At 35.5% G+C, this 21,473-nt stretch overlaps 1 protein-coding gene across 2 annotated transcripts in view; it reads right to left on the reverse strand.

Annotated features, from left to right (window-relative positions):
- Positions 1–21,473, reverse strand: part of NEK7 (NIMA related kinase 7) — a 157,441-nt gene that overhangs the window by 73,894 nt on the left and 62,074 nt on the right. The window contains exon 2 of one of the 2 annotated variants that reach the window (XM_002809656.5): positions 7,142–7,226. In XM_002809656.5, the coding sequence (XP_002809702.2) occupies positions 7,142–7,198 (57 nt within the window). In that variant the 5' untranslated portion in view covers positions 7,199–7,226. Of the gene's footprint in view, positions 1–5,004; positions 5,113–7,141; positions 7,227–21,473 lie in introns of those variants that run through there. The other variant, XM_054523686.2, reaches the window with a different exon arrangement.

The following is a 21,473-nucleotide window of genomic DNA, read 5'->3' on the forward strand; positions in this document are numbered from 1 at the left end:
ACAATATTTAGTTAACTAATCAATATTTAGTGGAAAAGGTAGAAATTAACTTTCAGTTAGAGATTATCCATTTAAAAAACATTTGCTGATTATCCTTTATCTAGTATTCACTGATATAAAATATGATATACAAATACTCACAAAGCATGTTATTAGAAGCATGCTAGTATAGTCACCCATATAATTATGTTTCTCAAAGTAATCTCATTATTGTCTTCCAAATTATATGTTTCTTCTACTAAAATATTTTTCTTAGGATCTCTGTCATAAAACCACTTTTATAGGCAATATATATTATAATGATTCTGTATGTTCATTATGTCTCATTATTGACTGAATCTCCTTGAATATCACCTAAATCCATCAAATTACCACCTTGGAGATGAAAAATAAAAAGCATAGTTATAATCAAGAAATGGCTGAATGAGTCCAAAATTCGAAATGGCACAAAATGCAGCTAGAGGAATCAAAGGAGACCAGATGATAAAGATCTCTGAAGTTATATAAAGCAATGTAAAATTCATCTTAAAAGCAATAAGAATCCAGAAGAAATAAGGTGAGGAATATAATAAAATGTATACTTTAGAAAGACAACTCTTGCTGCAATGTAGAGAATGAACTAGAAATGGTAAAATGAGAGGAAAGAAGACCAGTTACAAAGCTGCTGCAATAATCCAGGCATCAAATGACAATATTCTAAACTAGAGGAGTTATAGCCAGGACATAGGGAATTCACAGATTCAACAGCTACTTAAGTGGCAAAATCAAGAGAACACTGAAAATGCCTAAACATGAGTATAAGACTCCCTTGTTTCTAGGTTGGGCAACTCTAGATAAGTAATAATCACAAGCAAAAGTGTAACCTTGAACAGAATATGATAAATTTCATCTTGAAAACTACAAGTATAAGGTACCTATAAGAATATCAAGAGTCAGTAATTGAGGACACAAGACTGTTCAAGGAATGTTTGAGATTTATCTGTGAAAGCTAAAAACTAATTGGCTTGGAGTCAAACAGACCTGGGTCAAATCCCAGCTTCACTACTCACTAGCTATGTGACCATGGGCAAGTTAGTTAATTAGTCGGAGCCTCAGTCTCCTCATTTGTAATGTGTAAAAAATAATGCCTTATATGGTTTATGTTAGGATTAAATGAGGCAATGTTATCCGAAATGGTAAGCATATGGTAGGTACATTGTAAGAGCTCAATAATCAGTAAACACTGATAGTAGCAGCAGTACTACTGTCCAGAATGAAGGTGGCAAGAGAGTGAGTCAGGGGTTAAATTTTCAATTCATGTGAGAGGTAATGAGGAGGTCAGAAGATGACTGCAATGAGGAACGTATAAGTCCTTTAGTTGAATGGAATAAGCCTCAAAGCTGTGGTTCCTCACCCCACCCCGCGCTCCTTGCCCCTCTGAAAAAGGAGAAGTAGTGTTCTAGAAGAGGCATTGTGGATGGAGAAGGTTGTGGTTCTGACCTCCTGATCCTATGTATGTGGGCAAGGGAGAATAAGTAGCCTCCACTTGAGAGGGTTACAGGGGAAGCAGTGTCCTGGGGTGGAGAAGTGTGTTCCAATTGAAGCAAGGAGGTGGGGAAAAATTAAAACTTCAGTAAGAAAGGGAGAATGTAGGTGGTTACATGCATAATGAAAGACAAATTCTGAAGATATTTATGTATTTTCATGTTCATTTTAAAAACAGGGCTCATAAAGAAAGTGGACAGGTTTGGACAGGTACCAAGTTTGTATTCACTCAACAAATATTTATTGAATGCCTACTATGTGTACCACTCTGGGACTACTATGTGTACCACTCTGGGACTAGGGAGAGAGCTTATACCCTAAGAGAAGAAAAACAATGAACAAAATAAGTGATAAGGTGATACATTCTATGGAGAAAAATATTGCAGGGTTGACATACTGTGTGAGTGAGAAGATTCCATTTTCATTGAGTGATCGAGAAGGTGATATTAAAATATATACTTGAAGAATATGAATGAGCAAGGCAATGGGAAACTACTGAAAGGCTTTAAACAGATGTGACTGACTGAAATATTGCTGTGTTGGGAATAGATTAAAAGGGAAAGGAGCAAGGATGAAAGCAAAGAGATCAATTAGGAAGATACTGCAATAAGACAGGTGAAAGATTAAGTAACTTCAGAGTAGCAGCAGTGGAGAAGAAAAGAAGTGCTCAAATTCTAAATATATTTTAAAGATTCGGCCTCCAGTATCTGCTAACATTAAATATGAGACCAGAGAAATAGGAAGAAGTTAGGAATGGCTCTAAGAGTTTTAACCTCAGCAACTGGAAGGATAGACTTGCCACTGAGAAGGAGAAGATGGTGGATTGTCAGTCTGGAGGGAAATATTTAGAGTTCAGTTTGGGCAACATTAGGGTTGAAACATGCAAATTTGATGCCAAGTAGGCAAATGGATACATGAGTTTGGAATTCGGGGCAGAGGTCCAGGTTGAGATACAGAGAGTCACCAGCAGAGAATCATGAGACTGGAAGAGAACACTAAGCAAGGGATATAGATAGAAAACAGATCTAAGGAACTGAGCCTTGGGGCACTCCACTGTTAAGTGTCACCTTCTCAGAAGGTGAGAAGAAATCAATAGAGGGACCATTAAGACAAGAGAACAATAAGATTCCTGGAAGCCAAGTGAAGAACAGGTTTCAAAGAAGAGAGCATAATCAACTCTATCAAATACAGCTGCTAAGTAAAATGAGGCCTGAAAACTGGACTGGATGGAGCAGGAGAGGTAACTGTAACTTGACAGGAGCAGCTTAGGTGGCACAGTGTGGTAGAGAGCTTAATTAGAGTAGACTTTAGAGAGAAAGGAGAAATGGGAGACTGAATTACAGAAAAACCTTTCTGGGAACTTTGCTATAAAAGGGAGCGGAGAAATAGGTTAACAACTCGAAGGAAGAGTAACTTAGACTGTTCAAGGGGTTTTCTTTTGTTTCATTTTGTTGTCTAGATGGGAGAAATAATAGCATAGTAGCACAGACCCAGTAGGGGGGGTGCACATGGGAGGGTTGGCCTTTGAGAGCAGTGTGGATAGTTCACCTGGTAACAACAGAAAAGGCAGATGGCGTGAATACAGATTCTGGGAGGAGGATAACTATGGTAGGAGTCTGTGGAAGTTCTCTTCTGACTGCTTCAGTTTCTTCAGTAAAATAGGAGCAAGGGCATCAGCTTAGAGCTAGGATGAGGAAAGGACATGTTATGGGTTTGAGGACAGAAAAGATATAAAGTGGGAGAGTTTGGAGCCAGGAAAGTAGGGAGTGGATGTGCTAAGGATGATTGCTGAGCAGCATTAGGCTTGAGTTTCATGGCCATAAATTTAACCTATAGCAAGAGTCTTCTTTCCTCAAAAAAGCTACTGCTCTTTCTGTACCATCAATAAAGTTATTCAATGAAGGAGACTGTTACTAGGAGAATGTAACATCTAAATTTCTGTAAAGACTTCCAAAAATAGAAGCACTCTACTCAATGCCTATGACAAACACCTTGGCAAAATCAGTTTATCAAAAGAAACAAGTTAAGTGACACTTATTTCACAAAGAAAGTAACTCCAGAAGATAAGCTAGAGAAAAAAGAAGGTAATATAGTTATCAAGTCTAAAATTCACACCCACTCAATAGAGAGGAATACTTTCCGGCTGGCCTACAATGAACCCTGATTACTACCCTGAACATGCTACTCAAGGTAAACTTTATTTCATCCCTCCACAGTCACTACACAGAGATGCAAAATAGTAAATGGATTACAGTCTGAACTGCCATGAAACCTAAAGGAATGGTCAGTCTACCTTACTGGTTAAGTTGCAAGACTCCAAGATAAGATTTTCATACTTTCCATACTGTAAGAATAAGGAATATCTGTTTTTTCTACCCACAGATCTGAGTGACATGTCTTTTCTCTTTCATAAGTAGCCAAAATATTACACTATCTTCAAATTTAAAAAAAAATAACCTAGGCCTCTGATCATATCACGATGAAAATTAATCCTCCTTCTAATAACTCGCAAAAATTCTTAAAATTGTACTCTGACTATAATTGGTTTATAATTAACTTTTTGGAAAAAAATGTGACTCTACCATAGCCATCTTCACCCAATAACCATAAATCAAAATACTCACAAAATGTTAATTGTAAACTTCCATTGTTTAAAATTAGTCTTATAGTAAAGAGTAAAAATTTTACTATTTCCCAACCACCACCTTTTATATAGTTTGAATTTTTATTTTTATTTTTAAAAAGCTAAATCCACTGTTCCAAAAACAAGAGTCCAAAGGCAATGAAAATATACAGAACAAGAATCTAGTCAAAATATCCTTTCAGTACCTTCTAGACGTTAGTGGAAAGAATCAAGAAAGGAAGAAAGGAGGAAAAGAAGGGAGGGTGGGAAGGAGTGGAGCTGATAGAAACAATTTCAAAATACATTAATAAAGAAACATAAATTTCACATTCTAAAACAAAACAAAAGGAACTTATACTGTACCAAAAATGAGACCACATATTATACATTATGGGGTGAGAGTATTCATTTTGAAACAAGAAAAAGAATGGAAATGCCAAGAATAGACATCACTTATAATTATAACAGGGAATTGGTATTTGACACTCAGAAACTTGACATCCTTAGTTTTCTGTTTATGCCCAGACTTCTATTACAAAAGTGAAAGAAGTCACTGGGCTAACCAGATGTTGCCATATCACCCCCATTACTCAGGCCAGTGGTGTGGAACAAAACAAAAAAAGGTTGTCAAAGCTGAGCAGAGGCTGTCCTTTCCCAGTCTTCTAAAATAATGCTACTGAGAGCAGTAACGTTTTTCAAAGACTTAATAAGCAATAATGCCTATAAGTTCTTGTCAGGTAATCTTTCTTTCACTGTCTCACACCATCAGTGTGAATGCAGAGAGGAGGGGAAAAAAAAAAATCCTTCTCCCTTCCCCCACCTGCCACAAGGCAGCTAGAACCTGGGATGACACTTGCCTGTTTCCAACAGGGAAAGAAGTCCACCCACACAGGAGCAGCAGCAGGAGGCATAAACGAAAGGAGCAGTGTGAAAAGAAATGCAGAATCGCTGCTATAATTTTGAAATTTATACTGTGGGGCAGCCCAGTGTCTCACAGGAAAACAATCACTTTTATTTTTCCCTCCTACTGCCACTCCGACCTTTCCTGGTTGGTGAGTCAGTAGGAGGCAAAAATGAAAGTGCTTACTTTTTTTCCTCTTTGAAACACAAGGTTGTTAAAAACTGTGAATCTCAAAATCATAACATGAACTACCTAATTTTTAGAAGTGTTCTTTTATTGCCTTTGCTGGAAATAATATGAAACAATAATGTTTGTGTATGTGTATAAAATGAGTCCTAAGAGGTCTATGTTTAATACATATGTTTATTATAATCTTGATAACATAATTTATGATCATAACATAAATATATATGGGGACTTTAAAAAAAAACAATCTTCTTGAAATTAAAATATTGGCCTTACTTTAAGCTAAAGGGTCTTTTTACTCAATATAGAGAATTCAGACAGGTATAACAAAGAAAAGCAATGTAATAGTGCAATTAAGTAAAGGACTCATTTCATTGAGTCCCTGGTTGGTTTCAATTACATATTCTTATTGAGCCCCTGCTACAGGTGAGAAATTGAAGTACCAGAGGGCATCCAAGGTAAATAAGACACAGTCCTTTCCCTCAAGGAGATTTTAACCTAATAAGAGAGATAAAAATGACACCAAAGTATCAGAAATACCAGAAGAGAGATGCAAAGAAGATACCACCACATTTCCAAGGAAAGACTGCTTTCAGAGGATCAGACAAAGCTTTATGGTAGAGACGGCTTTGTTGTTGGTCCTTAAAGGACAGGCAGGATTTAGAAAATTGGAGGGGAAGATGGAGGGTACAAAATCAGTAAAGTCATACAAGCAAAAAAGATCGTTTTTTGTAGACGGTTATTCTCTAAACAGTGCTTCCGCGAGAAGTCAATAGATGCACTAAAAATAAAAAAAAAAAAAGGATTCCATAGACAAATAAGTTTGGAAAACACTACAGCCTATACCACTCTTTGAAATTCATTCACAATGCACACTAGTGTAGGAAAGGCTCTGAGAAAGTACTGCCACAAAGTCACTGTTTTCCCCAAGTCTCTCAAACCTATTTGACTACAGAACTCTTGTGAAAGAACACTTATCAATTGCCCCAATGTTTTCAGAAATACTATCCAAACAAAACTGGGACAAGGTTAGCAGAGTATACATGAGACATATTGCAGAATGCCTCAAACACCAAGCTGAGAAATATAGTCTTCAGGAACAACAGCAATAAAAATGAGGTATTGCCCTGACATGGGGTGGCAACTGTTATTTTAAACATGTCATTACACATTAGCTTTATGACAAGTATTCACATTGAATGCAGGATGCTAAATAATGAATATGTGTACACTTTTTACTAAAAGATTTTTTTGACTTAATTTTATGTTATTAAATACAAGAAACAAGCAAATTTATCACAGGAGAAATACACTACAAGTGAGAGGGAGAGAAAAGTAACCATCATGGAAGGCAGCTGTGGGCAACGCAAGATCAGCCCACTTAAAGCAGGGGCAAGTACAAAATGTACTGGCACTCCCAAGCTTAGGCACAGTCTCACCTTTTTTTTTTTTTCCTCTTCCTTCCCTAAACCTAATACTAATGCTCAGAGCTTACAGGTCATTCAAATAAAGTTAAAAGCTAAAGCTGCCTTTTTGTTTTCACGTTTGTAAATGGGAACTAAGCATTATCAAACAATATTTTAAAATAAATATTTCTATCAAAATGGCAAACTGCACCCCAAAAATACGTGCAATTGTACTGTATCAATTAAAAATAAATAATATATTACACACAAATAATTATACCTAAAAAGTGTGCTAATTACACCTAAAACAATTATACCAAAAGCCATAAACAAAACTGAAAAACAAAGCAAAAAAAAACAATGCTGATTAAAACTTGGAAATTCAAAATTAGCACTTTTGTGCTACTTTATTTCCTAAAGGAACTGTAAATGTACAACTTTCTTACACATATTTAACACAGATTATATATACTTCTGCCCACCTTAATTAGGATAAATTACCTGTGGTTGGAACTGAGGAACAGGCGGCCCTTGCATTCCTTGTGATTGCTCATCCATTGTCTGAAGCAACAGGAACTTTAGAGCTCTGCAAAAATGTAAAGTTGAAATTTAAATAATGTAATCATTACCAATTCACATCATTCATCATACGCCTGACACATGCATTCAAATGTTAGAGATTTACCTGATGCTTCAAAAATTCACTGAGATATACCACACTCTTTTGCCATTTGCTAAATCCAAGCTCTAGTTAGCTCCCACAACTATTCACTGTCTCAACCATTTCCACTTCTCCAAAAGCATTATTTGCTTAGAAAATCCTGTTTCCTGCGATGACATTCCTTCTTCTGCATTCTGCCTTTTAGATCAAAGATACTTTCCTCTACCCTGCCACCATGAGAAGCTAAGTATCAGAGTAAGCTCCCTAAAATTATGCTCAATGTTTCACATCCCTAAAATGCACCTTATCTTTATAGTCTAAAAATGTTAGTACTTTCTTTTATCCAACTGCTTACTGTGATTTTTTAAATTTAAAAAAGGCCAGTCCTCATATGAGTGTCTACTCTTTTATGCATACTTTGTAATTATAAAGCATTTTATCCATTACTTCAGTATACATAGGCTGAAGGTAATTGCATGCCAGGCATCGCACAAGACTCAAAAATTGAAATATTTAATGACACACAGCCCTTACACTCGAGGAACTACATTTGCACTGATTCTACTCAACACCACGTGTTTCTAGGTTCTTTGTAAATATTATTTTATGACCAAAATCTAAGACTCAAAAAACTAGCATCCCTTTTAAATGGGATTAACTGATGGAACAACTAAAACACATCTTCACTTCATCATACTCTTTAAAAACCAATACAAATATTTTGGGCATGGTTCATTTGTATTACAAATTTCTTCCTCTACCCTGTGACTTGTCTTTCTAAAACCTTCCCAATGGTATCTTTCCATGAACTAATGAACAGAAATTCATAATTTCAATGTGGTCTAAGTATTTAAACTTTTTCTTTATGATTAATGCTTTGTGTACTATTTATGAATTATTTTTCTACTCTAAGTGCTATTCTTTTCTAATGTAAGCTTTTTTTTTTAACCTTTAATATTTAGATCTACAAACCATCTGGAATTAAGTTTTTTTATGATATAAGGCAAAGTCAATCTTTGTTTTTCTTTATGGATATCCAACTGACCTCAAATGACATATTGAAAAGATTATCCTTTACCACACTGCACTGCTGCCGTGTCATCTTTGTCATATACCAAATGATCATGTGTTTATATATATATATATATATACACACACACACACAGACGTATATACACACACACACATATATGTATCTGCACTTTCTTTGCTGTTCCACTAGTCTATTTATTTGCACTAACAACAATACTACACTATACAGTGTACTACTGCCCTACAGTGTACCTACTACACTGTACTATTACTACTCTATATAAAACTACAGTATTAATTACTATAGCTTATTATAAAGTCTTGATATCTACTTAATTACATGTCTGATTTTAATACGAACTGTAAAATCAATCTGCCTATTTCGATTTTCTAAAAAAAGACTGCTGGGATTTTGATTGGGATTACGTCAACCTTAAAGATCAATTTGGGGAGAACTGACATCTTAATAATATGGGGTCTTCAAACCCATGAACACAGAATATCTCATTTAAGTTTCTTTCAATAATGGCTTCCAGTTTCATTATACTGGTCTTTCACATCTTTTTTCAGATTATTTCCTAAGTGTTTTACATTTTTTGATACTACTGTAAATGGTGGGCTTTTTTAATTCAATTTTCTGATTGTTAGTATATAGGAATAAAACATTTTTTGTATATTTACCCTGTATCTTGCAAAATTCCTAAACTTGCTTATTAGTCCAAGTAGCTTTTCTGTAGTTTTTTGCCTTACTGCAATAGATAGAACATCCAGTACAATGAATAGAAGTAGAGAGCAGACATCCTCTCCTTGTTCCTAATCTTAGGAAAAATGTATTAAATCTGTCACCAATAAGTATTATGTTAGCTATACATTTTTTATAGATGCCCTGATTTATCAGGTTGATAATTCCCTTCTATTGTTTGCTGGAAGTTTTTACAAAGAATAGATGCTAGATTTTTATAAAAAAATTTGTGTCTCTTGAAATGATTACATGTTTTTTCTTTTTTAATCTGTTAAAATGTTGAATTATGTTGATTCAATTTTGAATATTAAAGCAGTATTCATCTGTAGGACGAACCCCACTTGGTCATGATAAATAATCATGTTTATGCAGTATTGGATTCAAGGAGGGGAGGAGGATGAAGGATAATCCTAGCAGCGAATTCAAATATCTTTTAGCATGAAATCCAATATTAAAATCAGCATTTCATACTTGGTGTCCCACAGACAGTTTCACAAGATATTCCATAAAAAAAAGAAAAAGTTTCTTGGTCAAAGATCCCTATAAAATAACATTTTTTATATGAATCTCTCTTGAAGACTCATAGTGAATAGCATAGTAAAAGATCCAAGCAGGCCTGCAATTAGTAAAAGCTTTTTAAGTTTTGTTTCTTTGCTTTGCTTTCTTTGTGTGACATTTTAAAATATCCCACAGTCTGACTGATCCAAAGAAGACATTTTGAGAAATTCTGTACTAGGCTATAATAAAGTGGTTTTGCTATAGCTACTGATATGTGACAATGTCTAAGCAAACAAAATCATGAAAAAAGCAACATAAAACTCAAAGAAACTTAAAGTGTTTTACTCTAAAAATCTACATAAAGAACTCACTTCTACGGTATCCCATAAAGAAGGTCAAGGAGACTCTGCTCAGAAATAAAATTCTGAATAAATTTCTCATACTGAACGTAAACTTAAAAAGAGTGAAAAAAAAGCCACAAACTGTGTTTTTCCTCTGCTCTCACACAACAATCACAATAAGACTTCTGTGACCAAATGTGTAGAGGTTTCTCTCCACACATCAAGCAAATAATCAGTTCTGCAGTGGACACCAGCTGGGTTTCCTCCAATTCAATTCCAACACTATCTTCCTGGAGATAGCACCAGATCCCACAGGTTAAGGGCTCAGTCCCACAAGACCACCGCCCCCCTTTCCACCAGTCACAGTCCGAGCCTCTGGAACTTCTGACCAACCTGCATCAAGTTGGGGTTCCCATGACCCCCTCTCTGGGTTTGATTTACTTGCCAGAGCGGCTCACAGACCTCAGGAGGGGAAATACGTTTACCGGTCTATTATAAAGAATATTACAAAGCATAAGGATGGAGAGATGTATTGGGCAAGTATGAGGGAAGGGGTGCAGAGCTTCCATGCCCTCCCCAGACACACCACACTCCAGGAACCTCCAATGTGTTCAGATATCCGGAAGTGCCCTGAACCCGGCCGCTTGGGCCTTTTGTGGAGATTTCATTGGCTAGGCATGACTGACAACCATACAGAAATGTGACTGGACAAAAAAGATATGATCAAATACTAACAGACTGAGTGGGGAAACCCAGCCAGGCCTGTCTGTTCAGATTCTTCTTGGCCTCTTTGTGCAGCATTCCTTCCCCCAGAGTATGGGGCAGCACCCGGTCTGAAATGAAGGTGTTAAGACCTACAATCATTCTGAATGGGCAAAAACTGGAAGCATTCCCTTTGAAAATGGGCACAAGACAGGGATGCCCTCTTTCACCACTCCTATTCAACATAGTGTTGGAAGTTCTGGCCAGGGCAATCAGGCAGGAGAAAGAAATAAAGGGTATTCAACTAGGAAAAGAGGAAGTCAAATTGTCCCTGTTTGCAGATGACATGATTGTATATCTAGAAAACCCCATTGTCTCAGCCCAAATTCTCCTTAAGCTGATAAGCAACTTCAGCAAAGTCAGGATACAAAATCAATGTGAAAAATCATAAGCATTCTTATACACCAATAACAGACAAACAGAAAGCCAAATCATGAGTGAACTCCCATTCACAATTGCTTCAAAGAGAATAAAATACCTAGGAATCCAACTAACAAGGGATGTGAAGGACCTCTTCAAGGAGAACTACAAACCACTGCTCAAGGAAATAAAAGAGGATACAAACAAATGGAAGAACATTCCATGCTCATGGGTAGGAAGACTCAATATCATGAAAATGGCCATACTGTCCAAGGTAATTTATAGATTCAATGCCATCCCATCAAGCTACCAATGACTTTCTTCACAGAATTGGAAAAAACTACTTTAAAGTTCATATGGAACCAAAAAAGAGCCCGCATTGCCAAGTCAATCCTAAGCCAAAAGAACAAAACTGGAGGCATCATGCTACCTGACTTCAAACTATACTACAAGGCTACAGTAACCAAAACAGCATGGTGCTGGTACCAAAACAGAGATATAGACAAATGGAACACAATAGAGCCCTCAGAAATAATGCCACATATCTACAACTATCTGATCTTTGACAAACCTGACAAAAACAAGAAATGGGGAAACGATTCCCTATTTAATAAATGGTGCTGGGAAAACTGGCTAGCAGTATGTAGAAAGCTGAAACTAGATCCCTTCCTTACACCTTATACAAAAATTAATTCAAGATGGATTAAAGACTTAAATGTTAGACCTGAAACCATAAACACCCTAGAAGAAAACCTAGGCAATACCATTCAGGACATAGGCATGGGCAAGGACTTCATGTCTAAAACACCAAAAGCAATGGCAACAAAAGCCAAAATTGACAAATGGGATCTAATTAAACTAAAGAGCTTCTGCACAGCAAAAGAAACTACCATCAGAGTGAACAGGCAACCTACAAAATGGGAGAAAATTTTTGCAACCTACACATCTGACAAAGGGCTAATATCCAGAATCTATAACGAACTCAAACAAATTAACAAGAAAAAAACAAACAATCCCATCAAAAAGTGGGTGAAGGATATGAACAGACACTTCTCAAAAGAAGACATTTATGCAGCCAAAAGACACATGAAAAAATGCTCATCATCACTGGCCATCAGAGAAATGCAAATCAAAACCACAATGAGATACCATCTCACACCAGTTACAATGGCAATCATTAAAAAGTCAGGAAACAACAGGTGCTGGAGAGGATGTGGAGAAATAGGAACGCTTTTACACTGTTGGTGGGACTATAAACTAGTTTAACCATTGTAGAAGTCAGTGTGGCGATTCCTCAGGGATCTAGAACTAGAAATACCATTTGACCCAGCCATCCCATTACTGGGTATATACCCAAAGGATTATAAATCATGCTGCTATGAAGACACATGCACACGTATGTTTATTGCGGCACTATTCACAATAGCAAAGACTTGGAAACAACCCAAATGTCCAACAATGATAGACTGGATTAAGAAAATGTGGCACATATACACCATGAAATACTATGCAGCCATAAAAAAGGATGAGTTCATGTCCTTTGTAGGGACATGGATGAAACTGGAAAGCATCATTCTCAGCAAACTATCACAAGGACAAAAAACCAAACACCGCATGTTCTCACTCATAGGTGGGAATTGAACAATGAGAACACATGGACACAGGACGGGGAACATCACACACTGGGGCCTGTTGTGGGGTGGGGGGAGGGGGGAGGGATAGCATTAGGAGATACACCTAATGTTAAACGACAAGTTAATGGGTGCAGCACACCAACACGGCACATGTATACATATGTAACTAACCTGCACATTGTGCATATGTACCCTAAAACTTAGAGTATAATAAAAAAAAAGACCTACAATCAGACAAAGCAGGTCAGAGAATTTCTTTATGGCCATCTCCAAGACAGAAAGGTAGGGGAAGACTCCTGCCTTCAGGAGAGAAAGAAGGAGGTGAAAGGGCAGGAGAAGGTCACAGAGAAAGATTGATTTCTGAAGCCTGCTTCTGAGCCCTGAGGCACCCCAATATTAGAACAAAAGGCTATAACAAGCATTATGGGAGTTATGATGCAGGAACTGTGGATGAAAACATATACATATTACAGTAAGTACGATGAATAAAAATTATTTGCATAATATATCTAACATAATTCCATGTGTAAGTGGTTTTTTTTTTTTTTTTTTTGAGACGCAATCTCGCTCTGTCGCCCAGGCTGGAGTGCAGCGGCGTGATCTCGGCTCACTGCAACCTCTGCCTCCTGGGTTCAAGTGATTCTCCTGCCTCAACCTCTTGAGTAGCTAGGATTACAGGCGTGTGCCAGCAGGCCTAGCTAAATTTTGTATTTTTAGTAGAGATAGGGTTTTACCATGTTGGTCAGGCTGGTCTGGAACTCCTGACCTCAGGTGATCCACCCGCCTTGGCCTCCCAAAGTGCTGGGATTACAGGGGTGAGCCATCACGCCCAGACTTCAGTGGGTCCTTAATGTTATTATAGAATATGTCAATGTTTACATACTGATTTAACACCATTACTTATCATGTCCTCGGAACACCAAATAGTTTATCTCGTACCACTAATCCTTTCATAAATGAAAGAAAAATATATTTTAATATATAAAATATTTTAATATGTATTCAATCTTCCAGATTGTAAGTTCCATGTTTCAGGGACACATTTGTGCCATCCACAGCTGTATCACCAGTGCTTATGTCAATACCTGGTACAAAATAGGTGGCTGAAGGAATATTTATTTAATGAATGAATGCATGCATGCATGTCAAGAAAAGTCAAGTAATTATTGCTACAAATTAAGTATAAAATCAATGATGAAAAAACTATCATCACATTCAACAAATCTGGCAACTAATCTTCGAGCAAAAAAAAAAAAAACACTCCCCAAAGAAGGTGCTGCCTGAATTGGGTTTTAAATAATGAATAGGAAAAGATGAGCTAGGGAAGAGAGGAATTCTGAGAAGAGGAAAGAACACATCAAAACAGTAAAAAGTATAGTACACACCACTTTATAAGTAATTTCAAATTAAAGTTGGTGAGTTGTGGGAGATGGTGAGTGGGGAGTTAGTAGCAAAAGATTAATCTAAAAATAGACAAGTGTCAGTTCATGGAAAAAAATTATGATATCCATTTGATATGAGAGAGGTATTGTTAGGTTTTAAGCAGCTGAGAGAGAGAGACGTTCACTATCTTTGAAAGACAATTTTTTAGCAATAGGACAGAGAGGCACAACCACAAGCAAGAAAGCCAGTTAACAGGCTACTGCACCAATACAGACAAGAGATGACCAGAGCCATCATGAGGGTCCTCTTACTCATCCCCCACCAGCTTTCAACACAACTAACCCACTTTCCTGAAGTGTTCTGTTTTTCACATTCTCCTGCTTTCTCTCCTAGCTATTCTAAGTTCCCTTTTCTATTTAACTTACATATATGCTGGAGTGCTCCAAGACTTGAATTTTTTTTTTTTTTGTAACCTACACACTTCTCAAGTCATCCAGAATAATGACTTTTAAATTTTTTTTTAATTTTTATTTTTTGTAGAGATGGGGTCTCACTATGTGGCCCAGGCTAGTCTTGAACTCCTGGGCTCAAGTGATCCTCCCACCTCAGCCTCCCAAAGTGATGAGATTTCAGCCGTGAGCCACCATGCCTGGCCAGGATCATGGCCTTGACTACTACTGTTATATGATTACTCTGAAATTTGTATCTTCACTACAGGCATCTATCCTGAGCTCTGAACTATAAACACCTATATCCAACGGTCCACTTGGTGTTTCCACCGGAATAAAGCATTCCACCTCTCATGCACTACAAAACTTACTTTTCCTCCAATAGTTTTTTTTTTATTTCTACATGTATCACTGTCAACTCAATTGACCCAGCTCCACAATTCTCAAACTTTTAGGTGTCCACATTTCTTTACCTGAGGTCTCTAAAGGCCTTTTGTTTATGTCGGTTATATCCAACTATATTCTCCATTTTTGGAAATTAAAACTCAGAAATTTTAAAAATACATACTAATTTATTTGCCAATAACATAAGCCCATTATATATTTTTATATATATATATAAAATAAATAGCTACATTTTCCAAAAATTAGTTAGAAGGGAAGCATTGTTTTACATTTTGCAAACTTAATGTCTATCCTTATAGAAAAAGTTTCTGCATTCGATCGTTGAAGACACATTGTTTTGGTTGAAGTACAGACGTATGTTGCTCAACGAAGAGGACGTGCTGAGAAATATATTCTTAGTTGATTTTGTCATTGTATGAACATCATGGAGTGTACTTCCACAAACCTAGATGGTATAGCCTACTACACACCTAGACAATATGGTATAACCTATTGCTCTTAGGCTACAAACCTGTATAGCATGTTATTATACTGACTACTATCGACTACTCGAACACAGTGGTATTTGTGTATCTAAACATGGAAAAGGTAATGCATTGCACTATAAACATTATAATACCTATGATATCACCAGGCAATAGGAATTTTTCATCTTCATTATAATCTTAAGAAACCATAAGTTTTATATGCAGTCCATAAAGCATCATTATGTGGCACATGGCTATATAATAAAAAAATATGTCCTTCCACAAATGTATAGGTGAAAAAAAGAGAAGTATTTCAATAACCATTTCATATCACTGTAGATATTCTTCTTTCATACTATACCAAATTTGACAGGTGGCAGGTTCCCAAACTGCAGTGTGCAGACTCAAATTATTTCAATGAGCCTTCATACTCTTAAAATCCAATGGTCTATCTTGCCCTTTGCAAAGATCTTTATTCTACAAGATTTTTACATTGGTCATCTGAAAATTTTTAGTCCACTGAGTTATTTAATCTTCTAAATATTGGCTATTTCATTATACCATTAAAAAAATCACATTAATCAACATCACCACTAATCTCATCCAAAAAGTCTTTAAATAGCAAGAAGATGTCAAGGTCATACTGATGAATACAGGTTTCCCAAAACTCTAATTTTTACTTTAAAAGTTCAAATATCATTAACAACAAGTAATGTCAGTTGTTTTCCTTTAAAGGATAGGCAGTTTGTTTTCCTAAAAATATCTATGAAATGCCTGTCTGAATATTGTCTTGCTTTCAAGTAAACATGGTGTTCCACGAAAACAGTAGCTACTCACCTTGCTGCACAACTGCACAAATGCTTTTCCTTGAGACAACTTTGATTTGCTGCAGTAGAACTTTAAGCATACTTCCTATTTCACACATCATATTAAAAGACATATACTCAAAAGTTGACATTTGATAAGAATAATACTCTTTTACCACTTCATCAAGGACATTTTAAAATGAAACTTGCTCCCTACATCCAACACATCAGTAAGCATCATTTGTCCTACTTCCAAAATATATCTGAAATTTGTTCATGTTCCTCCATTACCACTAATACTACCCTACAAGTTATCACCATGTCTCCACCTGGGACTACCATAATAGCCTACTAATTGATCTCTCTTTTTCTACTATTCTCTCCAAAGTGATATTTTGAAAACATAAATCAAATTATAACACTCTCATTGTTCTTAGAATAAAATTCAAACTCCTTTCTGAAACACAGTAGAATTCTGTAAGTAATCTCCTGCCTGCCTCTCCCACATTTCCAGCCCAGTCTCTCTCAATGAATGCCTTCCATCAGCACTGAACTCCTTTCTGTTCTTGAAACCTGTGAAATCCTTTCTGGCAGCAGGCCTTTGTATTTGCTATCCTCTAGGCCCAGAATCCCAGAATGGCTGGTTCAAAATCAACTCTACCCTAACTGCCCTTGCCAAAGTAGTGTGCGGCCCCCATCCACCCCCGCCCCCCACTTGATTCATGTCTTCACTCTTCAGTTTCTACACAGCAATTATAACAATTTGTAATTGTCTTATTATTTACTTTTTTATTGCGTTTATCTCCTCTGCTATGATGTAAGTAGCAGAGGGAGAGACTGTCATTTTGTTCCCTGCTGTATTCATCAGCAAGTACCTGGCATATAATGGACGCTCGATAAACATCATTGAATGAATAAAACATGAAAGGAAATGGAGAATAGAGGATCAATGTTAGCACTGCTTGTTTTGACTTTTAGGACTTGTGACTGACTAGATATGGTGGGTGATGGAAAATGGAAGTTATAAATGATTCCACGATTTTAGCTTGGGGAAAACAGCACGTGGTGGTACCACCGTCGAAAGTAGGTAATAGAGGGGAAATAAAAACAGGGCAGGTGTCAGGAAGGACAAAGTACAGAATGAGATTCACACAGAAAAACCTAACTGTAAATTATTAGGAGAAAAACCATACAGAACAGTTTTATAATATTCAAAATTCCTTTGGGGGAAGGGGAGTTCAATATATTGTCTTGAAAATCTCAAACCAATTAGTTGTTTATCACCTAAAGCTTTTTAATGTGATTGAAAAAAGTTCTCTTAAGCATATTATGGTAATCCCAAATCTTTTAAGTACTACAAATATTTTCACATATATCCAGAAACCCAATACACATTAAAGTAAAACAATCTTCTCACCCTATTATTGCATATGGTCACAGATTTTATGGAAAATAAAAGAACAAAATTCGGAATCTGAATATCAGACACAAGCGCTAATTAAATGACAAAACCATTTAGTTTTAAGACATCAGATCTGCTTGCCAGTGGACTGAATTTTCATAATTCATATGACCCTGATAAGAAAACTATTAAACAAAGTACAATATATTGTATATATTACAAATGATAATTCTCAATGACACTATACTAAATAACATTATACTAGATAACTATCTTCATTTAAAAACTGAAGTAACATTATAACACAGTTCCCTAAATGAAAATAATGCCTTTCCTAGGTCTCATATTTAATAAGTTAATTTTTCTAAAGCTAAAATCCTAATTATCAGCAAATTAAATCATGCTAAGTATACACTTTTCCCTAAATATCATTTGAATTGAAAAACTACAGCTAACATATTTACCTTAGCTAAAATCTTAATCAAAATAAGAAGCTTTAATCTACATCTGTAGACATCTTCAGTGAATTTAATCTTTGAAAATTTATTTTGCAGAAATTGACCTAAAATAAACCAATATACATTTCAAAACATTAATCTGATTCTTGGCCAATTATATAGTATTAAAACGTGTAATAGAAAGGTTTTTTTAACGAGGCTTAAAAATATGTTTTTAAGAAAAATCATTGGTGCATTTTACCTGTGATCATAATTTTTGTCAAAAAAACTTCATAACTGGTCTTTAGGCAGAAAAAAATTAATTATATTAAAGAATGTTAAACCAAAGAAAAATACTTCATTCTGTATATACTTAATGAAGAAAGATTTAAAGACTGGTCAATCTCATAATCTTTCAAACTCAACTTTTAATTTAAAATGTAATGTAAATCCAATTTAACCAAGAATATCCATAGATTCTATTTGTTTAAATGGACTTCCTCTTTATGTTTCCAAAGATTATTTAAATAGACTTCCTCTTTATGCTTCCAAGTAATTCCATGATGCTATCAAAGTTTCCCTAAAATGAATTATTGACACAGTATGAAATCTTAAATATCAAACTATGTGCTTACCAATTTGAAGCAAGATTTCAAATAGAGCTTCAGAAGTTTTTAGTTTTCTGATTTTTTTCAGAATTCTAGAGTTGAAGCATATTCGTCCAAGCTTATTAATAGTTTCCTTTTCCTGAAATAAAGTGCCTTTTCAATCTTCAAGTTTATTCAAAAACTCTTCAATATTCCTTCTAGTTACATATACCATTTAAATATTCTGAGAATATTAATAAGACATTTCACTGATTACAACTACAGCTCATAAATAACAAAAAAAAAAGAGGATCAATCATATTTAAGTAGCAACACTACTCCCATCCAAAGGAAAATTATTGACTCAGCTGTATGTACATGTGATACCTAAAAAATGAAAGGGTATCATGGAAACTTGATGGTGACTGATACTTGGCAGAGTCTGAACACTCAAATCCAGAACTAATATTTTTCTTGGCCCCAAGTCACCATTCAGCAGGAATATTCCTGACCTCACTCTCCTGCCTCCATTTAACTGAGTCATCCACTACTTCCCATAATCAAGCAAGTGACATGTCTATATCAGACAATGCAAAAAAATAAGTGTTTAGAGTTGATAGTTCATTCTTACATTTCTGTGTTATGATGAATGAGTTTTTAAGAACTACTAGGATAACTATCAGATCTTTGAAAAGAACGATGAATGTTTCTAGTATCCCAGTCTCAACATTTATAGTTAAACACATTAAACTAACCTAGTACCAATCTTGGTGTTTAAAGCTCTTCTCCATTTAAAGGAATTAGGGCTCTTTGGAGAGATGATTGGTTCTAGGACTCAGGCTGAGAAAGTACAAGCTGAGTCTGAAACATTTTGTTGTGCCAAAGACAAGGCAGTATTCAAAGAACAATGCGGACATGTCAAAAAGACATAAAAGCCAGCTTGAATGGGTTCCCATCGGCCACATTTGGCACAATTTGAGAGTAACAAATTATAATCCATTGAATAAAGTAAGAACCTATGAGTTCATAACAATATAAATTAATAAATAGTGAGAAGGGGGAACCTACTTCTTACAAAAGAATGCCACCTAATAAAGAAAGAACAATAGGATTTAAAAATCAATATTTGCCAATCATCACAGAAATAACTGATTCGGGCAAGAATCATCAATGGATGATTAGTGCAGCAAAGTTTTTACAGTGTCTCACAGTATTTCCCACCCCACCCCACCCCAAAAAAGCACATATTAATTACAAAGGGAAAAAGAGTGATTTCATAGTAGAGAGCCTGGCAGACATCACATTAGTCAAATAATCAAAAGTTAACATCACCAGTAACGGGACATGCAGATATGTGCCTCCAAATACAATGCACTTATCAGAAAACATCACCTCTGTGATATTCCTGCCAAAAATATAAACCCTGAATTGCTTCAACTTATTTTAATTGACAAATAAAAATTCTATATACTTATTTTACACAATAATGATGTTTTAAAATGTGGGTACAGTGGTAAAGTCTAGGATTTTAATGCACCTGCCACCGGAATAGTATATACTGTACCCAAAAAGTAGTTTTTCATCCCTCACGTCCCTCCCACCCTTCCCCATTCTGAGTCTCCAATGTCCATTAACTCACACTGTATGCCTTTGTGTACCCATAGTTTAGCTCCCAATTATAAGTAAGAACGTGCAGTATTTGGTTTTTGATTCCTCATTTACTTCATTTAGAATAATGCCCTCCAGTTCCATCCAAGTTGCTGCAAAAGACATTATTTCATTCTTTTTTACAGCTGAGTAGTATTCTACACACACACACACATATATATACACACAAACATACACATATATATACACATATTTTATTAATTATATATAAAAATAGAAACTTAAATATAAACTTTTTATGTAAAATATACATAACTTTAATAGATATATGTAAAACATATATATACACACACCCCAATATTTTCTGTATCCATTCATCAGTTGAGGGGTACTTAGGTTGATTCCATTTCTTTGCAATTATAAACTGTGCTGTAATAAACATACATGTGCAAGTGTTTCTTTGATACAGTGACTTCTTTTCCTTTGGGTAGACACCCATCAGTGGAATTACTAGATCAAATAGTAGATTAACTTTGAGTTCTTTGAAATATTTCCATATTGTTTTCCATAGAGGTGGTATTACTTTACATTCCCACCAGCAGTGTATAAGTGTTCCTTTCTCACCATATCCATGCCAGAATCTGTGACTTTTTGACTTTTTAAATAAGGGTCATTCTGGCTGGGGTAAGGTGGTATCTCACTGTGGTTTTAATTTGTATTTCCCTGATGATAAGTGATGTTGAGCATTTTTTTCATATTTGTTGGCCACTTGTATATCTTCTTTTGAGAAATGTCTATTCATGCTTTTTTTTTGCCAATCTTTTAATTAGATTTTTTTCTTGCTGATTTATTTGTATATTCCACATATCAGTCCTTTGCTGGGTTCATAATTTGCAAATATTTTCTCCCATTCTACAGGTTGTCTATTCTGATGATTATTTCTTTTGCTGTGTAGAAGCTTTTTAATTTAATTTAGTCCCATTTATTTATTTTTGTTTTTGTTGCATTTGTTTTTGGAGTCTTTGTCATAAATTCTTTGCCTAGATCAATGTCCAGAAGAGTTTTTCTTAGGTTTTCTTCTAGAATTTTTATAGTTTCAGGTCTTGGATTTAAATCTTTAATCCACTTTGAGTTAACTTTTGTAATATAGCGAGAGACAGGGATCCAGTTTCATTCTACATGTGGCTATCCAATTTTCCCAGCGCCATTTATCAAATAGGGTGTCTATTTCCCACTTTATGTTTTTGTATTCTTTGTCA

Source organism: Pongo abelii, chromosome 1 (assembly GCF_028885655.2).
Source record: "Pongo abelii isolate AG06213 chromosome 1, NHGRI_mPonAbe1-v2.0_pri, whole genome shotgun sequence".
Taxonomy (NCBI): Eukaryota; Metazoa; Chordata; class Mammalia; order Primates; family Hominidae; genus Pongo; species Pongo abelii.